The sequence below is a fragment of the Odocoileus virginianus genome, chromosome 3, assembly GCF_023699985.2.
Source record: "Odocoileus virginianus isolate 20LAN1187 ecotype Illinois chromosome 3, Ovbor_1.2, whole genome shotgun sequence".
NCBI lineage: Eukaryota > Metazoa > Chordata > Mammalia > Artiodactyla > Cervidae > Odocoileus > Odocoileus virginianus.
The window spans coordinates 84,454,133-84,476,413 of NC_069676.1; the positions used below are offsets into that span (position 1 = coordinate 84,454,133).

The 22,281-nt window shown below is 36.9% G+C and overlaps 1 protein-coding gene and 1 pseudogene across 2 annotated transcripts; one reads left to right on the plus strand and one right to left on the minus strand.

Annotated features, from left to right (window-relative positions):
• Window positions 1-2,082: 2,082 nt before the first annotated feature.
• Window positions 2,083-19,512, minus strand: CETN3 (centrin 3). Of its 2 annotated transcripts, none has more exons than XM_020913170.2 (5): window positions 19,343-19,512; window positions 17,203-17,338; window positions 15,309-15,423; window positions 7,520-7,711; window positions 2,083-2,504 (listed from the first exon to the last, which is right to left on the minus strand). In XM_020913170.2, the coding sequence occupies exons 1-5, from the start codon at window positions 19,357-19,359 to the stop codon at window positions 2,461-2,463; spliced, it is 504 nt and encodes a 167-aa protein (XP_020768829.1). In that variant the 5' UTR covers window positions 19,360-19,512; the 3' UTR covers window positions 2,083-2,460. The 2 variants fall into 2 exon arrangements, with proteins under 2 accessions (XP_020768829.1, XP_070321906.1); XM_070465805.1 differs by lacking the exon at window positions 19,343-19,512 and adding an exon at window positions 18,951-19,109.
• Window positions 9,985-11,122, plus strand: LOC110150236 (actin-related protein 2/3 complex subunit 1A-like; annotated as a pseudogene).
• Window positions 19,513-22,281: the final 2,769 nt, after the last annotated feature.

Sequence of the window (22,281 nt, forward strand, 5' to 3'; positions counted from 1 at the left end):
ACTGGCAATCTTAAAACAAAGAATTTTTGCTGTTACTGTCTATATTATCTTTATATAATACCTACATAAGTTAAATCTAATTATTTTAAATGACTTTTAAAAACTATCTTGCCATCTTCACGTTGGTCTTCAGAACATTAAAAATCATTTTCAGGGTAGAACACATCACTAGCAATTCCCAAGAGGATTTACATTCAGAGATTAGCACCAGATAGATGGCTGAGGGAGTTGAGGAAATGAGCAACCCAACTGGATAGTTCACTCATCATAGTGTTTGCTAATGCAAGGCCATTAACACTGGCACATCAACTAAATTTGATAGTGTTCCATTAGAAGTGCTATATGAATTTCCTGCAATAAACTATTAAATAAGCATTATGCATCACATATTAAGTGCATAATAAATATATTTCTGATTTCCTCCCCATCGCAACTACCTACCACCAGACCCTAATCTAGGAACTGTTAAGAGGCACATAACTTCTTAAGAAAGTAGGCTTTGTAAGCTTACATATAAAAAAAAAAAGATCTTACCTGAAAAATCGCAAACTATCAAAGCTTACCAGGACACCAGAGCAGCAAACGCACCAACTTAACAAGAAAGCTATTTTCTTACATCATGAAATGTCACTGCATAATCAATATAACTATAATAATAAATGACTAGTACTCACCTCCACTTCCTTTTGTAAAGCAAATGCACTCCTGTCTTCTTACTGCCCCCTCTACTAGTTAATTTTATAAGCCTTTGGACTTTTCAGTTATTGTCACTGGAAAAAACTTGAAAATAATTCATAGCCTTCTGTAAGAGAAAGCTTTCACAAAGAACTGAGGTGAGCACCCTTCCCCTCAAGCCACAATTTCAAAAGAAAATGCTGGCATTCCAAGGAGAAAGAATTTGCAATTAAGAATAAGGAAGAATCTCTGTCCATGACAAAAGGCACCTTGGGTTGTTTACTCCAATACAGTGGCGGGACACTAGCAAGCCTGGTTACATGCTTGTGCTCTACTCTGCATTTGCTTTATTCTTCAACTTCCTGGAAATCAACATGCTTTGTGATTGAGACAAGGGAGATGTATTCATCACTACGATACAATTTTTTTAATTTCACAGTCTATTTGTTGCCCTATATACTGGTCACTCAGTCGTGTCCGGCTCTTTGTGATCCCTACACTATACTACTATGAACAACTGATTTCAAATTCAAAGTTAAATTTTAATATGGTGAACAATTAACTTGCTTTCTAGATAATTATCTGAAATATCACCACTATTACATTATTCTTTACTGATCTTTTTTGCTAAGTTCCTAGTGGATAATTCTTTCTGTAGTATGCTAAGAGGCTCACACTTAGAGTGCTTCAAATTATTACTGTACTTTAGATTTAAAACAAGAACCTAAACACCACTGAACCAAACTTTCTTCCTACCACCAGGAATAGGATTATTAGTGAAGGATGGGTATAAATTCTATTTCTCTATGACCTATCTCCCATTACCAGGTGTTCTCCCTCAACATACACTTCTATAAGGAAGAACCCACCAATACCTGGAAAATCTGCCTCCACTGTTTGCTGGTGAATCACTGAATGTTCCTTTATACAAGTAAAACAGAGCCTTAAATGATTTCTGTGACTTACAGATTCCTATTTTCATCACTGTGACATTTAATTGAGTGATAATTATCTTAAGAGATCAAAATTCCAAAATTTAAATCTTTCACTTTGTCAAGAAGCTAGATGATTCAAACTGTATTCAATTAGTTTAAGATGGAAATATCCAGATTTAACTGTCATAACTTACGTTGACACCAAAAGTATTATGGAACATAATACATGACGATAAATGAATTCTATATGCACAATACTTTTTCCCTCCAAACTGAAAGACTCATGAAAAAGGAATTATGCCTATATTGAGTCATCATTTTGTACTGAAACATCAAATGTCAAACTTGTAATGAAAAAATGTACTATTATATTAAAATCTGTATGTCAATTTTTGTTTCTGAAACCAACAGTGTAAAGAGAAAAGATTTAAGAAAGATACGCTTGAGAGTTAACAGACATTTGGAATCAAAATAAAACAAAATGTACCAAATTTTAATACACGAAAAAATAAACATTTTATTAAAGAAAGTCTGAAAAACATGTGCACCCAAAGTGACTACAAACGCTAAATATAAAACCTTCAAAAAATGTGTACCACATGATTCAATGTTTTAAACTTTATATATAAAAGCTATACTATAAACTACAAAGCTAAACTATTAGAGTACTAACAATACTATCCATATAAAGAAACTTAACAGTAGTAAAATATGAATACATAAGATGCTTATTTTTGGTCCTTTCGGAAAAACAAACTAAGATTTTTTTTTTTTTTAACACGGCTCCAGGCACAAAAATAGAATATAAGATGACAACTGCAACATTCTTAGTGTTTATCCTTGTAATTCTTTAAATGTCACCAGTCATAATAGCAATGAATTCCTCTTGATTTACTGTGATAAGAAAGAAAATGTAAGTCAGAAATACAAATTGTTTTCAGAGAACACTTTTACTATTTTACACTAAGTATTTTTAAATTTTATATTATACAAAATTCTTAATAAACCAAGACATAGTATTTTGCTTTTACTTCTTTGTAGCAAATTGAATACATCAAACTGAACTTCATGAAAACAAAAATATATAAAATATAATAAACATAAATATTCTATAATATTAACTAGGAAAAGGACATAATAGTATGCAAGTTACAAAAAAATCCATTATAATCATAATATTTATACACACAGTAAAATAGCTTTAAAAGCTTGATGTTTTAAATTTCTTAGATGGTTAAGCTCTCTTGATGATCTTTATTCCACTAGTTCATTTAACAAACACTCTCTGAATAAATAAGCTTAAATATATCATACATGTAAATTAGAATTATGAAGGATGAAAATAGAATTAGAAAAAATGTCAACTTGTTTTTGGAATTTTTATAGATATAAAAGCCTCTGTTTAAAAAAAAAAAAACTGAAACATAGTTAAAGAAAAAAACAGTGCAAAAAAAAGCTAGAGGGAATTAAGAATGAGTTGCTCAGAACCTAAGAACAACCAATTTCATGCATTCAATATTAAACATCTAAAACACAGTATGACAGACAGTAGAAGAGAATACAAAATCTATAATACAAAACTCAAAATACTTTCAATGATTTTATAAACTGCAGTACTGATCTTTAACCTTTGCAGTTAAAGGAATACGCTTCAGTATCTTATGACAGCTATGACCCCTTTCCCTCTCTAGTTATAAAACATAATCAAAATATATTAAAATTTTGAACAATTTCATCAATATGCACCTTCATTTAAGAACTCCTGACTTAGAAAAATCTAGAATCAGGCATCTAGACCAAAACAGCAAACAAGAATATACTTTTAAGGAAAACAACATAAGAAAACTGGCCTTAGTATGATTTGACTAATATCATTTTAACAGCATAACAGAACCATAATTAAAACATTCAAAATCTGAAAAGTACTTATGCTTTCCTATTTAAAAATCTCAAACTTTTTCTCTCAATTTGTAAAAATCTCAATACTCAAATTTCAAATCAAGCATCATATAGTTCTAAAACAAAACACTGGAGCATTTCAAAAGTATTTTAAACTATTCCATAATTTCATATCTAAAAACAAAATATTTAAGTCCAAAAAGGTGAACTTAAAAGCTGGCTCAGACAGTAAAGAATCCATCTGCAATGCAGGAGACCTGGGTTCCATCCCTGAGTTGGGAAGATCCCCTGGAAAAGGACATGGCAACCCACTCTAGTATTCTTGCCTGTTGAATTCCATGGACAGAGGAACCTGGCAGGCTACAGTCCATGGGGTCACAAAGAATCGGACACAACTGAGCAACTTCACTTCACTTCACACACTGAGCGACTTCATTTCACTTCACTTTGTTATCAGTGAGACTTCCAGACAATTAGGAAGATCAGTGATGCCTTCATACTTTTGGTTTCATAAGCTTCTCTATCAATCCTATTTTATATCAAGTTCCTTTAATAATTCTAACACAATGCCTACTTTGAAATAAGCATTTGATAAAGTATATATTGAGTCAAACAAATATGCCACTTCATTTTTTTGTACACTACCTTTTCAAACAAAATTTTCATCAGTCATTTTAAAGGGTAAATCTTATTACATGTTATTAAAATTTAAAAATTAAGTAGATTAATTACCTTAGAGACTATCTGGCTTCAGAGGGGAAGTAACAAATTTTAACATCTAAAGTGCCAGTTGAACATTTTACTAACACATTGTTTCCTATAATAATATGTAATTTTAAAAACTCTATAAACATAGAAAACTAATTAATATTTTACTTTATAGCATAAGAGGTAATACAGTATTATGGTTAAAAGCATATTCTTTGTCACTATGGAGATCCGAGTTTAAATCTGACTTTGCTGTGTTGTGATAACCTTGAACAGGTTATTAAACTCTCAGAGCTTTAGTTTCCCCATCTATATATTCATCTACCCTAAGCCTAAATAGGTAAAACAATGTATTTACTCCACAAAAGCTATTCCGAAACTTAAGTGACATAATCTACAAGGTAACATTATAAGAACAAAATATAAAATATATTAAGTACTAAATAAATGTTACAGGGATTCCTTGGTGGCCCAGATGGTAAAGAGTCTTCCTGCAATGTGGGAGGCCCTGGTTTGGTCTCTGGGTTGGGAAGATCCCCTGGAGAAGAAAATGGCAACCCACTCCAGTATTCTTGCCTGGAAACATCCCATTGACGGAGGAGCCTGGCAGGCTACAGTCCATAAGGTCGCAAAGAGTCGGACATGACTGACCAACTTCACTTCACTTCAAATGTTAACATTCATAATTATTTAGAAGATGGTCCACTTGGGGTTTTTTTAATGTTGCTACCGTTTTTCAAAAAGATTTATTGTGTTTTAGTTTATATATCTTGGGAGGGAGTCTTTCTATATCACTGCTGCTGCAGCTGCGTCGCTTCAGTCATGTCCAACTCTGTGCGACCCCATAGACGGCAGCCCACCAGGCTCCGCCGTCCCTGGGATTCTCCAGGCAAGAACACTGGAGTGGGCTGCCATTTCCTTCTCCAATGCATGAAAGTGAAAAGTGAAAGAGAAGTCTCTCAGTCGTGTCTGACTCTTAGCGACCTCATGGACCGCAGCCTACCAGGCTCCTCTGCCCATGGGACTTTCCAGGCAAGAGTACTGGAGTGGGCTGCCATTGCCTTCTCCGTTCTATATCACTACCACAGCTTTATTTAGAGAAGCAATCCTGTACCTAGTATAGGTAAAAGAAACTGTTTATAACTCTGGTCTTTTGACACATTAAGTAGGAGGAGTATGAAATAGACATACCAAGATTCTCTCTACCACTGAAGAGAGTACTTTACATAAAGGAACTCATTTAAAGCTAACTTAGAGTAATAATCAACAGCTTGGGAAGACACAAACATTTTTTTAACTATGAAGGCAACGGATTATAAATCCAAATATTAGAGTTAGAGCTTAAGAAGTCATTTTAATTTTCTCAAGTTTCAATCATCTCTGTTTTAAAATATAATTAATTATGCTGATTCTCTTCAAAGAGCTAGTACTAAAAATAGAAAAGTTGTATACATGCATGCTAAGTCACTCCAGTATTGTCCAACTCTTTGCGACCCTATAGACTTTAGCCCAGGCTTCTCTGACCATGGGATTCTCCAGGCCAGAATACTGAAGCGGGTTGCCATCCCCTCCTCCAGAGGATCTTCCTGACCCAAGGATCAAACCCAAGCCTCCTGCATTGCAGGCAGATTCTTTACCACTTAGCTACCCAGAAAGCCCCAGAAAAGTTGTGCAATGCTCAATAATAGTCACATAAATATAATGGGAAAGCATAATAATGCACAATTCTAACAGACAATCTACAAACCTGAGTTGATAACCAGTTGCTACTGTCTTACCTCCTTCTTGAAGCATGCCAGTATTTCCAAGAATATATAAATATATGTATATACATATAAATATATATATTCATGTAAACATGAATAGTTGGTACTATAGCAACATATATCTACTGTAACACACACTCCTGCTTACTACTTAAGTCAACAAACATCATAGTACTCATCACGTTCAAGAAAACGCAGAAGAATATAAACATGAAAAAGAAAAAAAAAGGAAAACAAGTTTACATTTAATGCTAGGCACGTTCAGTTATCCTCATTTCATAATGATAACCACCTTGAAAGGTATTAAAGTTGCATTTTTATAAATAGGAAAACTGAGACTCAGAAAATGTTAAAAACCTGCACAAAATTACAGAGCTACTAAGTAAGTGGTAGAGATTGAATTCAAATCCAAGCCTGTATGATTCCAAAGCCTCAGGCTTTTCGCACTGTATGATTCCATACTGCTCTTTAGTGGCTCACAATACAATTGGAAAGACACATATGTATATAACTAACAGAAGGCAATGTATAAAAGGTCAAAAAAGACTGTTTCTCTAAATGGGCCCTCAATGGAAATTTCATCATTTACAAATAGAGATCAATGAGGGAGGCTCTCAGGAGTTTAAGATGAACCTGAGATAACGACTAACATTTTAGCAGACAGAAACTGGCAATTAGATTAAAGAACAGCATGATGAAAGGCACAGCATAAAAGGACAGGATGGAGTAAATTCTGTCAAAGTATGTATACTATATAAGAAGTGAGGGTTAGAGTAAAAAGAGAAGAATACAGTGGGAAATAAAACGAGAGAGCTGTCACAGGACAGATCTCATAAAAGGCTTTGGACTTTATTCCATAGGCACTGAAGAATCCTAAGTGTCTGAATATGAAAATGACATCACCAAACTTGCATTTTAGGAAAAGAATGATATTAGAATAAATTGGGATGAAAACAGAGGCTTAGAGGCATAGAGGAGGCAATTAGGAGGCTACAAGAGACTCAAGTCAGCAAGAGAAGGGACAACATCAGCCTCTTATTGGGCAGCACCAGGCAGCACACAGAACTGTGTACCAGCAGGCGTTCAAGGAAATAATAAACGAAGCTATGATATTATAGAATTCCAACAAAGAAATCAGGGCCTGAATTAGGACAGCAGCAGTAAATAAAGCAATAAAACTTCAAAATATCTGAAGGGCAGACTCAAACTTAAGACAAGCATAAAGGTTGAGGAAGAAAGCATTAAAGGCTGAGATTTACTGAGTGGCTGAAATTTTGGAGATACTTCACCTTCAAAGAAAAACACTTTCTTGAAGTGTGGAACCTCATATTATAACCTGTACAGTTGGTTTTAAAGTTCTGCTTCATTCCAAGCCAAGTATATGTAATACTTACGCAAAAAGCCCATTACAGGATGAACATTTACACTAAATAAAGGGACAGTTTGCAAAGGGTGTTGAAAATCATTTGGTTTAAAAAAAATTACTTATGTGTACAAGTAGGAATATTTGGAATATATGTTTTACTCAAAACTTACTTTCTCCATCACCATCTTTATCAAATTCTTCTATCATAGCCCGAAGTTCTTCATCACTCATGTTTTCACCCAATTCTCTGGCAACACGTCGCAAATTCCTCAAGCTTATTTTACCAGAATCATCATCATCAAATAGTTTAAATGCTTTCAGTATTTCTTCATGTGGATCTCTTTCCAATATCCAATCTGTCACTATAGTTAAAGAGAGATGAAAAGTAAACCTTCACAGTCACAAAGGCATTCATTTGTAAAATCAACTAATTATTAGAAAAGAATTAAAGCTGTGAAATTGTCGACAATTAGTTTGACAATAAAAATGCCAAACCAAAGTACAAAATCCCTGAGATAAACCTAAAATCAGAAAAGACAAATCCATATTCTAGAATCTAACACTCACATTATCAATAATTTATCCTATTATATGGCTTCCCAAGTGGCTCAATGGTAAAGGATCTGCCTGACAAGCAGAAAATATAGGTTTGAAGCCTGGGCCAGGAAGATCCCCAGTGAAGGAAATGGCAACCCACTCCAGTATTCTTGCCTGGGAGATCCCTTAGACAAAGGAGCCTGGCGCATTACAGTCCATGGGGTCGCAAAAAAGAGTCAAACACAACTTGTGACTAAACAACAATATCCTATTATAAGAGTAAGCATAATTATATTACACAGAAGCAAATTTTTGAAAACTATATTTATACCATATTTATTTAACGTCTACTATTAAGAACGGTACTAGGTTCCACTGACATCAAGCACACAAGTCCAGGAGTTCTTAACCTCGTTGCAGAGATGACATACCAACAAAACAATCAAAACCAACTAAAACTTGTTTGCTGGCTAAACTTAACGGTAATACTCATTGTTCTCCGAATTTAACACAACTTAAAAACAAACAAATTTCCCTAACAAATTTACAAAATTAACTGCCACCACTGATAAAGACACAATCTCAGACAGTATATGAAAATTCTGCTGGTATCTTCGTAACTTAGAAGAACCCCCTGGTTTCTCAAAAGAAGTTACTAAAAGGATAGAATCTGATTGCAGTAAGAATAAAAAAGTCTGGAAAGGAGATCTCTCTAAAGTCAAATCCATTCTATTCAGCAGGAGAATAACTATCAGACAGCTAAATTAAAATTAAATGTGAGCAATTTCAGGCCTCAACAGTAACAATTACTTAGTATACTAAATTTAATAATATATAAAAAGAGTAAGCTTGATATTTTCATAAAACCACAGTCATTAATCAATAGCCACAATAACAAAACTTTTTAAATCTGTGGTATAAAATTTTTTAAGTAATTAGATAAAATTCCGAAAATATCAAAGTAAAAATCTTTGAAGTAATTCTACATGTTAATCTACCACTACAACAAGAGGTATTTATGACTTTCACTGTGCCATTAAAAATAACTCCATCCTGTGAGGTTTACAGAATCATTAAAAATTTGCAAAGGCTTACAGATGGAAAACACTGGCATATTTAATGCACCCTAAAGAAAAATACAAGTCAAGGCCCCCACAAACTCTTGCTGTGCTGCTGTCTGCATCATAGCTGGTTGAATGAGCTTTAGAATAAGCACCTATTCAAGCTAATGTTAAATCATCTACACATATATTAAATAATTTTCTTTTTTTGAGTTTTTCCTCTACAATAATTTTCTTTTATCCATTAATTTTATACATAAGTCTTCCAAGTAACTAATTGAAGTATATTACTATAAGTATGCAAATCATCAAAGCTCATAAATATTCAGTTAAAAAGGAGTTGGCATATATACAGCCATAACACCAAAATAAAATACCACACTTAACTTTATGGCTCATACTCAACTTATTTTGAATTTAGTCCCAACAAAAAAGCAGGACAAGGAAGAAAAAAAAGTGTTAAGAAATTTTCTTCACCAATTAAATAATTTACATGACAGGTGAACCAAAAAAGCAGCTTGCTTAAAATATTAATGTACTTAAAGAAGCAACAGGGTGATCTGGGGAACAGATGGGGTTCCAAGATGCATAAATTCCTATCCCAATGGTGCTTTAATTGTGTTAGTTACTTCAGACTTGTGTGTCTATATAATCTTTTATCAATACTTTGCCTTATAATGCAACTTTTCTTTGGAAGTATAAATACCCATCATTCTGGACAGCTAAATCATTTTAACTTTATGATGACTCTCCTCCATGCCTTCATGTTCTATTCTTATTCTACAAAGCAGAATTGTAACATTTTTTTTCAATGAAAATAAATCAACAGAAAGGCAGTAAAGGTGGGTTCAATCTATTTCACAAATTTCTGTCCATGTAACTCTATTTTCAAACGACTTAATTATACTATCAGAAATGTACTCACTCAAGACAGTTAGAACTTACACATTCTAACAGTCACTTAAGGGTCCTTCGCCTGTGTCTGCCAAAGTCTATGAGTGTAGACTGACTAGATCCCGCCAAGTCAACACTCCAAGGCCGTCCAGATGGCCCCAACCCCAGCTTTCTATCCTTCAGAAGCACTAAGAACAATGCTGCTGCATCAGTTTTCACTATAGCCAATCACCTTTCATGCCTAGAACATGGATCATACCCAAAGCGCCCTTAGCCCCAATAATCACAAAGTCCAAATCTATAAGAACAGGGGCCAGTGGGTGAAAGTTCAGGAACTCAAGGAGCATAATGGACACATCACAGGTCCCGACTGGGCTCCCAAGAGTGACCGCACCATCACTTGCGGGGCCCACCGCAATGCCTACGTCTGGAGTCAGAAAGATGGTGTCTGGAAGCTAACCCTGGTGATCCTGAGAATTAACCATGCAGTCACTTTCATCAAGTGAGAACAGATTTGCCAAAGGCAGCAGGGCATGACTCATCTCTGTTTGGTACTTTGAGTCTGAAAATGACTGATGGGTGAGCAAGCACATTAAAAAGCCCATCCACTCCACGGCCCTCAGCTTGGATTGGCATCCCAACAACTTCTTGCTGGCAGTAGGATCCTGTGACTTCAAATGATGAGTGCTTTCTACCTACAGTAAAGAAGTAGATGAGAAGCCAGCCAGTACGCCCTGGGGCGGCAAAATGCCTTTCGGTCTGCTTATGTCAGAGTATGGAGGCAGGGCGCATGGGGTCACCTTCCTGGCTGGCAGCAGCTGCCTGGCCTGGGTCAGCCACAACAGCACCATGTCCACTGCTGACACCTCAAAAAGCGTGCAGGTCTCAACTCTGAAGATGGAGTTCCTGCCCCTCCTGAGTGTGTCGTCTGTCTCAGAGAACAGCATCGTGGCTGCTGGCCATGACTGCTGCCCCATGCTCTTTAACTAGAACAATCGCACCTGCTTGACCGTCAGCAAGCTGGACATCCCCAAACAGAGCATCCAACGCAACATGGACAAGCAGGCCATGACCAAGGACCGCAACATGGCCCTGGAGACACTGCACCAGAAGTCAAGTTTGGTGCATCAGAAGTCAAGTCAAGAAGCATCTCTCACGTCTCTATTTATGAGGTGGACAACTGATTGTTGCAAATTTTGCACTAACGGTGTCGATTGAGCTGTGACCATTTGGGATTTCAAGACCTTAGAATCTTCCAGCCAGGGCCTTCGGATGATGTGAAGATGAGCGGACCTCCAGACCCAGCATGAGGACAGACAGGCTGCGTGAGGCAGCTCCACCATTCACATGCGGAGGAGAGCCACTGTCAGGAAACACTGAAGACACACGTGGCGCAAACCTTGTTTTGTTTTGTTTGACTATAATTGGTGAAAGTGTTGACTTTTTAAAAGCAGCAGAGATTGAGTTTTGTTTTATGGGTTTTTTTGTTTTGAGATTTCATTCTATTCTTGACCAAAGTTTCTCTTTGAGTAGTTTATTATGGAAAATTATCAAGACTAATTTAAAGGAAGGGGTGGGGAGGTATATAAATGGTCTGCTAAAAAAATTAAATAAAAACACTGAATGTGTTTTTAAAAACCACTTAATACAGCAAATTAGAAAACATCACATTAAAACTTTAAACCCAAGCAGTCATATCTTAGAATACTGAGGTTATTAACTTTTTTACTCTTAACTACATCCCTTTTCTTTTCACTCTCACCACCCTCAGCACAAAAAATCTATTGCAGTTGTCCCTCAGATTCTTGGGTATCCATGGGAGACTGGTTCCAGGACTCTCCTCAGATTTCAACATCCCGAACAGATAGTATTTGCATATAATCTATGCACATACCCCTGTTATACTTTAATCTCTGGACTACTTACAATATCTAATACAATGTAAATGCTATGTAAATAGTTGTAAATACAATGTGGTGAAGTGAAGTGAAAGTCGCATCCGACTCTTTTGCGACCCCATGGGCTATACAGTCCATGGAATTCTCCAGGCCAGAAGACTGGAGTGGGTAGCCTTTCCCTTCTCCAGGGGAACTTTCCGACCCAGGAATGGAACCCCAGGTCTCCCACACTGCAGGCGGATGCTTTACCAGCTGAGCCACAAGGGAAGCCCAAGAATACTGCAGTGGATAGCTTATCCCTTCTCCAACGGATCTTCCCAACCCAGGAATCGTTGCAGGATTCTTTATCAACTGAGCTATCAGGGAAGCCCAAATACAATGTATATGCTATGCAAAAAATTGCCAAGTATTCAGCAAATTTAAGTTTAGCTCTTCAGAACTTTCTGGCATTTTTTTTCCTAATTTTCAACCCACAGTTGGTTGAATCCACAGATGTGGAACCCAGGGATAGAAGGCCGACTGTATATTCTGTTGACAATCTCTCTTCCCTCCAACATAATCTTTAATCATCTCAACAGAGTTACCTCTCTAAAAACATATCTCCTCTTTAAAAAACTGCTGACTAAAGGCCAAACCCTATGGCACTTAAGACTTTACCTAGCTGGCCCAATCCTAGCTTTCCTATTCTCTAGAGCAGGGGGCTGGGCTTCCCTGATAGCTCAGTTGGTAAAGAATCTGCCTGCAATGCAGGAGATCCCAGTTCAATTCCTGGGTCTATTCTGATTCAGAGTCATTTGTCCCAAAGTGGGTTTGCTCCCTGGGGTGGGAAGATCCCCTGGAGGAGGGCATGTGGGTTGCCTGGAGAATCCCCACAGACAGAGGAGCCTGGCGGGCTACAGTCCGTGGGGTCAGAGAGTCACACACGACTGAGCGACTAAGCACAGCACAGCACATAAAACATATATTCATCTGTGGTCAGTCATTATTTTAAAATAACCAAAAAATGGAGAGAAAACATAGCTCTTAACTATTCCCAAACACTAATAAAATTTTATCTGACAGTTGATACTCTTAATAAGTGGCCTAAGGATAGCTAAAGTATGTGCTGAGCCTGTGAAAAGGTTGATCTTTGAAAGTCAGGGTGAAGTTTATTCAAGAACGTTTATTCTAGAAGGAACCCAGTATTTCTGCTCAATTAAAAATATAGAAGAGATGGAGGATCAGGAAAGGTAGAGATGGCATAGGGCTCTGGCTTCAACTGCTAATAAAATCAAAATTTTAAAACCGTATCCACTTAAGATGAAATGATGTTTTATAAAATTATTATAGACAAATATATAGTGCTTAAAATAACCTAAACCAGGTGGCGCTAGTGGTAAAGAATTCGCCTGCCAATGCAGGAGACACAAGAGCCGCCAGTTCAATCCCTGGACTGGGAAGATCCCCTGAAGGAGGAAACGGCACCCCACTCCACTATTCTTGCCAAGAGAAGCCCTTGGACAGAGGAGTCTAGCGGGCTATAGTACATGGGGTCACAAAGACTAAGACCCAACCTAGCGTCAACATACAGGAAAAGGTAATGAGAAAAATATAAATACATGGAGTAGAATACTTTTTATGCTTCAACAATAAACATATATGATATTTTTGAGCCATTAAAACAAAGACTAATTTTTCAAGTAATAACAAACACTTAATTGACTCAGCTGGTAAAGAATCTGCCTGCAATGAGGGAGACCTGGGCTCAATCCCTGGGTTGGAAAGATACCCTAGAGAAGGAAAAGGCTACCTCCTTCAGTATTCTGGCCTGGAGAATTCCATGGACTCTATAGTCCATGGCGTCTCAAAGAGTCAGACACAACTTAGCGACTTTCAATTGAACTTACTGTATACTAAGGCTCTTTTGTTAAACACTTCACATATTTTTAACTTATTTATTCCTAAGAACCCTATGAGATAGTACAACCATTCCCACTTTATAGCTGAAAATGAGGCAGAGAGAAGTAAAATGATCAAGTTGCACAGCTAGTAGGTGGCAAAACCAGGATCTAAACCCAGGCAATCTGATTCCAAAATGCCCATGCTAAACCACTACACTGGACCAAATTTACTTGAATTATAGCTCCTTCCTAGTAGTATCATTCCTACTGTATCCTGAACCTTGTTTCTATAAACAATCTAGTTGAAACTTTTGCTAAAATCATAAACCCGAAAGCTTCAATACTGGAGAAATGAAGATGGCACTCTTCCTCAAGTAAATTCTACAATTTAGAGAAAAAAAAGAATATGCTCTCCAAAGGGACAAGCTCCTCTCCAAATAATCATCTATTCGTTCCTAAGTTGGAGATCTTCTCTGTGGTGCTTTTTTTGTCTTCTAGATTTTTTCCTTTAATTTCCCTCTTCCTTGCTTTGGGTTCAAATTTTCAGATTTGACAAAAATTACTAATGATACAAATCTATTTTTTCCACATGTACTAACTGCTACTCTTTTTCTTTCTCATATTACTTCTTGTTGAATACTTAAAGGTTTTTTTGTGTATGTCTGTGTGTAGCTGAATTTTCCTAGATTCTTGGAATATCAAAAACTAACTAAATAATATGCTTAGGGGATTTCCCTGGTGGTCTCGTGGTTAAGAATCTTCCTCGAAATGCCAGGGACATGCGTTTGATCCAGGAACTAAGATCCCATAGGCTGCGGAGCATAAAGCCCACACACTGCCAACTACTAAGCCCAAGTGACACAATAAGAGTGTCTGTGTACTAGAATGAAAAATCCAATATGCCACAACTAAGATCCAACACAACCAAATAAACAAATTAAATATTTTTAAAAATGAACAAAGGATTTGAATAGACATTAAAAAATAATAATATGCTTAGATTATGACCCAGCTGGTTGTCTGCTCCCAGTCTGGCAACTGCCACCCTTACTACAATCTTCTCCCCACCAGTAACTTTAAAGAGATGACTTTACTCATTGACATCAAGGTCATCTACAGTATGCAGCCCCTCATATGCTTTGTCAACTTGAAGGCATGTACTTCATATATGACTAAAGATACCATATCTTTAGATACGGTAGATTGGTAGATACTGCTACCAATTTCCTCTTCTCCCACTTTGCCAACGAAAATCACTTACTTGGATGATCTTGGGAAATATTTTCCAAACAAAAATACACCAACCTTATCTTTTCCTCTAAGAAAATAATTTCTCAACCACTCTTAGTTTTATCACATAATATAGGTACACGTTACATAGAAAGACATCATCTCATAACAAGCAACACAACAGTTGCTTGGTTAAAATCTTCAGAACAAAACAAAAAACAAAATGATAAATCTCATTTATAGTGAAGCTACAAATCTTTTCTTTGAGAATTAGCAAAAAAAGAAAGAGCACCCAAAAAAACCCAAAAATAAGATACCATTATACAGCAATGTCCAATGACAAAATACCACAACCCAGAGAATTTTAAAAATACTGATAGTATCCAGATAATTTCCTAACAACTGCTGATTACAAAGACTTCTGTAAAACAGTCTTTACAAAACTGTTAAAATACACACCAACTTCATTGAAATCCTCAAAGGTTATTTTCCCAGTGGCTTCTCTGTCATAATCTTTAAGAATCTTCAGTACATCAGCTTTTTTTACGTCAAACCCCAAGGCTCTCATTGCCACCTTTTGGATTAAAAGGGAAAAGCAAATTATAAAAAAATTTTTACAATAAGTGAATTCCAATTCTTAAGTTCTTAAAACTTAAAAGATGACAACATATCAATAAAGCATATTTTTTCACGTTTTATGTTTCTAAAATAACAGTGATAGTTTTTCCTTCATTATTAAAATTAAATGGCATTTCTTTTCATTTTTATGTATCCCTTTTTTAATATGACAAACTAATCAATGAGTGTTTACAGAATATATTGTACAATGTACTGACTTTACTGCACAGATAATTTTAACAAGTTATTTTTTCTCAAAGGATTAACAACCAAACTTTAAAAAGGCACAGCATAAATACTCAAAAGTTATACAACAGAAGAGATTAAAAAATTAAAATAAGAATTACTCAACATGATTAGTTATCAAGTTATCAACTACTTACTAGTTATCAAGTAAGTAGTCAAGATCCTGAGCTTAGAGAAAGAAAAGATCTAGTTAATAGTAACAAAGAAGGGATGTTATTATTTAAAGAAGGCTTATTTGAAGAGATCCAAGTTGGATGAAGTGGAGTAGAGGGGCATTTAGGAAAGAATGACTAGTACTAAAACACAAAGAAATATACAATAGGCTTGAACACAGTGAACAGAGCACTTTACCTTACATGAATGGGGAAAGATTAGGTGGAAAAAAAGCAGTTAGCAAATGAGAAAAAGTAGGTGGTAGTATAAGTGTGGAAGGCTTTCAATGCAAATGAAAAAAATCTGAACTCTATCTAGTGCACAGTGAGGAGCCACTAAGGGATCGTGAGCAATGAATTACACAGCGGAAGAATTTCAGAAAGACGATCTAGTAACAGTGTACAGGAAATGGAGAAGCCATGTAGAAGTTCCAGATATAAAAGGAGACCGCAAACCAAGATAACAAAAATGATCACAAATAGAAGAGACATTGTAAAGGAAGTGAAGTGAAGTGAAAGTCGCTCAGTCGTGTCCGACCCTTTTCGACCCCATGGACTAAACAGTCCATGGCATTCTCTAGGTCAGAATACTGGAGTGAGTAGCCTTTCCCTTCTCCAGGGGATCTTCCCAACCCAGGGATCGAACCCAGGTCTCTATCACTGCAGACACATTCTTTACCAGCTGAGCTACAAGGGAAGCCCATTATAAAGGAAGAACTGATCAAAGCTGGGTAACTAAAACAGAGGGAAAAATAAGCTAAAGAGCCACAAGGATACTACCTTACTCATTATGCTGAGTTTAAGATCCAAACTATCTTAAACACCGATTTCCCCTTGATTCTTTATAAAAAATTCTAAAACCAAAAACTGGTATTTTTCCCCATTAGCACTGCATCAACATCAGACACGACTCATGTCATCTGAATAAGAGAAAATAGGTTGAGACTGTTACTGACATGTTTAAATTAAAAAACAACACTCCCTCAATCTGAGAAATGAATGAGTTTTAAAAAAAGTAAAAAAAACACACAATGGGAAGAATATTGTTACAACTGTTTAAATCCTAGTTTCAAATATTTTAATTATGTGAATGAAAAATAAGCCCCTCTACAGGAATATATTTTTACATTTAAAATATTATTCATTTTACCATGTGAAAAGGAGTTTCCAAAAAGATACAAGTACTACTCAACTTTATTATAGCCCTTAACAGTAAATGTTTAAAATGGTTTACATTTCCAAAACCAGTTCAATTAAAATATTTAGAAATACATTTTTAATCAGCGGATAAAAATGCAAAACATTTTAACAGAAAAGATATATTTTAAGTGTATTACCTTTAATTCATGATAATCTATTGCTTCATCTTTGTCTGTGTCAAATAGTTCAAAAGCATCTTTAATTTCTTGTTTCTGTTCTTCAGAGAGTTCTCTTCTTTTTTTCCTCTTTGTTTTGTCTACTACAAGCTCATTTCTATGAAATAATAAGAAAAAGTCTATTTAGTCCACTATTATTAATCCTATTGTCATAGGCTTCTAAATGATAAAATTCCAAAAAACGCAACAAAAAAATTAGCCAATGAATAATGTTTTAAATATCTAAAGAGTATTTTGTAAAAACATAAATAAATTTCCTTACATGAGTCAAAGCCCTGCTCATTCCATTGTCTAAGCTGCTTTAAATTTGTACCTCCCTAAAACTGAAAAGTTTTAGTTTTAGAGATTATTAAAAGAAATGAGGACCTAGCTTTTCCTTCTTCCTAGCTTTTATTTATTCCCAGTAATATTACTGCGGAAGAAACAAGAACTGTGAATAAGAAACAGTTCTGTCAGAAACCCCCACAAAAAACAAAGCACCCATACTTATTCTCATCATTGTACAATACAGACTGTTTAAAAAAAAGAATTCAATTCACAATTGTTGATTTCTATATATTAGGTTTACTTTTACAGTGCTTAGAATTATCAAAATTATTGCAAAAAAATCTAATTCATCAATTAATTTACAAACTATTTTGGCACTGTTTAGACTGTTTAGTATTTTTAGACTACACATTTTAAACTGTTTGGCACTTTTTTGTAATTTCTCCCATTGATATCAACAAATCAGCCAAAATAATGAACGTAAGCATACCACAAATATCAAATACAAAAAAAAGTACTTAATACTTGTGGTATTTTATTTATATATACGGTGAAGAGTCAACTGTCTTGTAAATCTCAGCATATACATCTAGACACTTTCTCACAAACTCTGAGAAAACTTAAAGTAAAAAAAGTAATTTACTCTAAAAACTAGAAATGTCTTCGTTAAGAGGTGCCAATATAAGCGTTCCAAATTTTCAAATTGGGCTACAACACTTGTACAAGTTTTGAAACAAGAATTCTATAAACTTTAAAAATGTAAAAACCAGTTGACTTTTCTTTTATTCTCTGAAATCTACTCTAAAAAGGCAAGAAATGGCTAGAAAATGACCAAATGAGGTTACGATAAAGCTCTTTCTTTCACAAGAGACCTGAATTCACACAAGCTTGGAAACTCCGGGGGTTATTCTCTTCCCAAGATTCTGACCGGACAAAAGTTCACAACCCACCGACAGTAGACATTCAAGGTTACCACGATTATCCCTCTTCAGAACTCGCTTCCTTTTTACTGAAGCGTAACTACATAAACACTTTTAAGGTAAAACTTCTAGCTGGGGTTGGGAGAGGGAGCAAACAACAGTGGGTTCGAGGTTGGAAATGAATGAAAGATAAAATGAGAAAATTTAGGAAATCTAAGAGATTACCAACTGAAATCACTAAAGGGGGCCTCTGATTATACCCTTTTGCAGGGCCCCTGGAGAAAGAGGAGAGGTTTTGCGTTATTTCCAAAATTTATGGGTAAATATGTTAGCAGCGGGCTTCCCAAGTGGCTCAGTGGGTAAAGAATATGTCTGCAATGCAAGAGAAAATCTCCTGGAGGAGGGCAGGGCAACCCTCTCCAGTACTCTTGCCTGGAGAAACCCACACCCAGAGGAGCCTGGCGGGCTACAGCCCATAGGGTCGCAAAGAGTCTGACACGACTGAAACGACTGAGCACGCACGTTAGCAGGAGGTCGGCTGAGGTGGGAGCCATGGACCAGGCACAGAACCAACTGATACTCCAAGGCCTGGTTTCCCGGTTTCTCGCACAAACACCGCGCACTGAAACCTCGCGATATTTCCCTGCCTCCTCAAGACTACCACAGTCCGGCTTTTTGGCGGTCTAAAGCCAGTGCCCTGACAGAAATGACCGCCTCAGCTAAAGTGCGGAGCTCAACAGGGTCCCCAAGGGGAAGGGCTCTGGGCCCGGGAAAGTTGACCAAGCATCCCGTCCCTCGTCCCAAACTGCATTCTCTTCCTCACTTCGGCCCCCAGCTGCTTCCCTTCCACACACAACCGCCCTGGGGCCCGCTGCGAGGTTGTGGAGTGCATTTGCCGCCTCCTCATTACCGACCTCAGAGCTAAACTCATTTTCTCTTCGGACTGAGACGTTCCTCTCGAGAACGATTTTAAACCCCTATCCAAAGCAGCAAGACTTCACAAGCCGTTCGACAGACGCCAACGACCCTCAGCGGTCTCAAAAACCTCCCACAAAGCAACACACTTCTGAGCTGGATTGGTTGAAATCGCTAACGTCCTGCCCATTGAGGCGAAAGCGTCACTTGTCCTCTGCTCTCATTGGGCAACTTTCACGTCAATCAAATAAATATCTCGCTTCACCGGCTACGCCTCTCGCCCTTTAGATTGGCCTGTTGCTTTCCGCCCCCCATCCCCCCACCCCAATCCTTTGCTGAGTGTTCGCTGGACTCAGGTGGGAGGTGGCTGAGCTCTGCCTCTGACCAGAAAGCCTGTGGCGTGTGGCCCAGTGTCCGGAGACCCGGCGGAAAGGAAAGAGATGAGATATGTCGCAGGCTCTCCTCCGGCTAGGAGGGAGCGGCTTTCGAACGGTTTCTGCGAAACTTGACTCTACTGTATTGTACATTTTTGGATGGTTTGAGTACATGGGGAGTTTGTTTCAAATATTATCAGATTTAAATATCACTCATTCTAATTTCTAGTAGGTGTGAATCTGCATTTTTTTAATACAAACTTCAAATGATTCTGAAGCAGATACTGCGGATTATATTTTGATAATCACTGGGTTGGATTATTAGGCTGTTTACGGTTGAAGCTGTGCCTAAAGGGCCATTTGCTCCCCTATTCCTCCTTTGAACGGGTTTGTTCGTTTTTGTCCTTTATTTTCGAGTGCTATAAGGTGCTTAAACTCAAGTCTCTTAAAGCTCACTTGGACATTTAATATCTTTACCTGTTCATCTCTCCTACTAATCTTAAAAGGCTTATATCCTTCATTTAACACTATTCCTAGTACCTAAAACAATGTCTGATGCATTGTAAGCGTCTGATGCCTCTGCTCAGTAAATATTTGTTGCATTGAATGGAATCTTGTTGTGAAAAATCACAAAGTACTGAGCTAAGCTGCAAATCTCAAAAAGGAATGAAATAGCGGGAGAGTAGATGTCCGGTAAGGGAAGAGGGAAGGTATTAATATATAAAATTGTGGTATAAATATAAAAAGATACATGTACATGTTTAGAGAAGGGAGAGAACACAGAAGATATAAGAAAGACTTCTTGAAGGAGATGGCGTGTATGTTCAGCCTAGAAGGATGATCTAAATTTGGTTTAAGTAAAGATGGTAAAAACATCTACTTCTGCTTTTTTGACTATGCCAAAGCCCTTGACTGTGTGGATCACAACAAACTGGAAAATTCTGAAAGAGATGGGAACACCAGACCACCTGACCTGCCTCCTGAGAAATCTATATGCAGGTCAATAAGCAACAGTTAGAACTGGACCTGAAACAATAGACTGGTTCCAAATCAGGAAAGGAGTACATCAAGGCTGTATACTGTCACCTGACTTATTTAATTTATATGCAGAGTACATCATGAGAAATGCTGGGCTGGATGAAACACAAGTTGGAATCAAGATTGCCAGGAGAAATATCAATAACCTCAGATATGCAGATGACACCACCCTTATGGCAGAAAGTGAAGAACTCAGGAGCCTCTTAATGAAAGTGAAAGAGGAGAGTGAAAAAGTTGGCTTAAAGCTCAACATTCAGAAAACTAAGATCATGGCATCTGGTGCCATCACTTCGTGGCAAATAGATGGAGGAACAATGGAAACAGTGAGAGACTTTATTTTGGGGGGCTCCAAAATGACTGCAGATGGTGATTGCAGCCATGAAATTAAAAGACGCTTGCTCCTTGGAAGAAAGATTATGACCAACCTAGACAGCATATTAAAAAGCAGAGACATTCAAAGTCTGTCTAGTCAAAGCTATGGTTTTTCCAGTAGTCATGTATGGATCTGAGAGTTGGACTGTAAAGGAAGCTGAGGGCAGAAGAATTGATGCTTTTGAACTGTGGTGTTGGAGAAGACTCTTGAGAGTCCCTTGGACTTCAAGAAGATCCACCCAGTCCACCCTAAAGGAAATCAGTCCTGAATATTCATTGGAAGGACTGATGCTGAAGCTGAAACTCCAATACTTATAGCCACTTGATATGAAGAACTGACTCATTGGAAAAGACCCTGATACTGGGAAAGATTGATGGCGGGAGAAGGGGATGACAGAGGATGAGCTGGTTGGATGGTATCACCAAATCAATGGACATGAGTTTGAGTAAACTCTGGGAGTTGGCGATGGACAGAGAGGCCTGTGTGCTGCAGTCCATGGGGTCGCAAAGAGTTGGACACGACTGAGTAACTAAACTGAACTGAACTGAAAGATGGTATAGTAGCTCAGACGGTAAAGCATCCACCTGTAACACAGGAGACTTGCGTTGGATCCCTTGGTGGGGAAGATCCCTTGGAGTAGGAAATGGCAACCCACTCCATTATTCTTGCCTGGAGATTTCCATGGACAGAGGAGCCTGGCAGGCCACAGTCCATGAGTGTCACAAAAAGTCGGACACAACTGAATGACTAACACACATGCAAAGATGGCATAATGGAGTAAACCTAAGAATTAATAGCTATAGGATAGCCCCCCAAAAATAACAGAAGTAAAAAACTCTAAATTTTAAAGTATAAATCACCTTTGAGTCTAAAAGGACAATAAAATTGTGATTATATACTAGACCATAATGACAATGGAAAACTATGTTAAAATTGTAAGATATAGACCAAGCTATAGAACAAAGTTACTTTACTATTAAACAAGAATAAAAATAAACCAACACTGATTTGAATATTTTAGAAATAAACAAAACTAACTAATTGAAATTAGGAAGAAGAAATTACTAAAGATAAAACAACAAAAGAAAATAGGTTTTTAGAAGAAAATTGTTAAAGTAATAATTGATAAATAGTCTCATAATCTAATAATAAA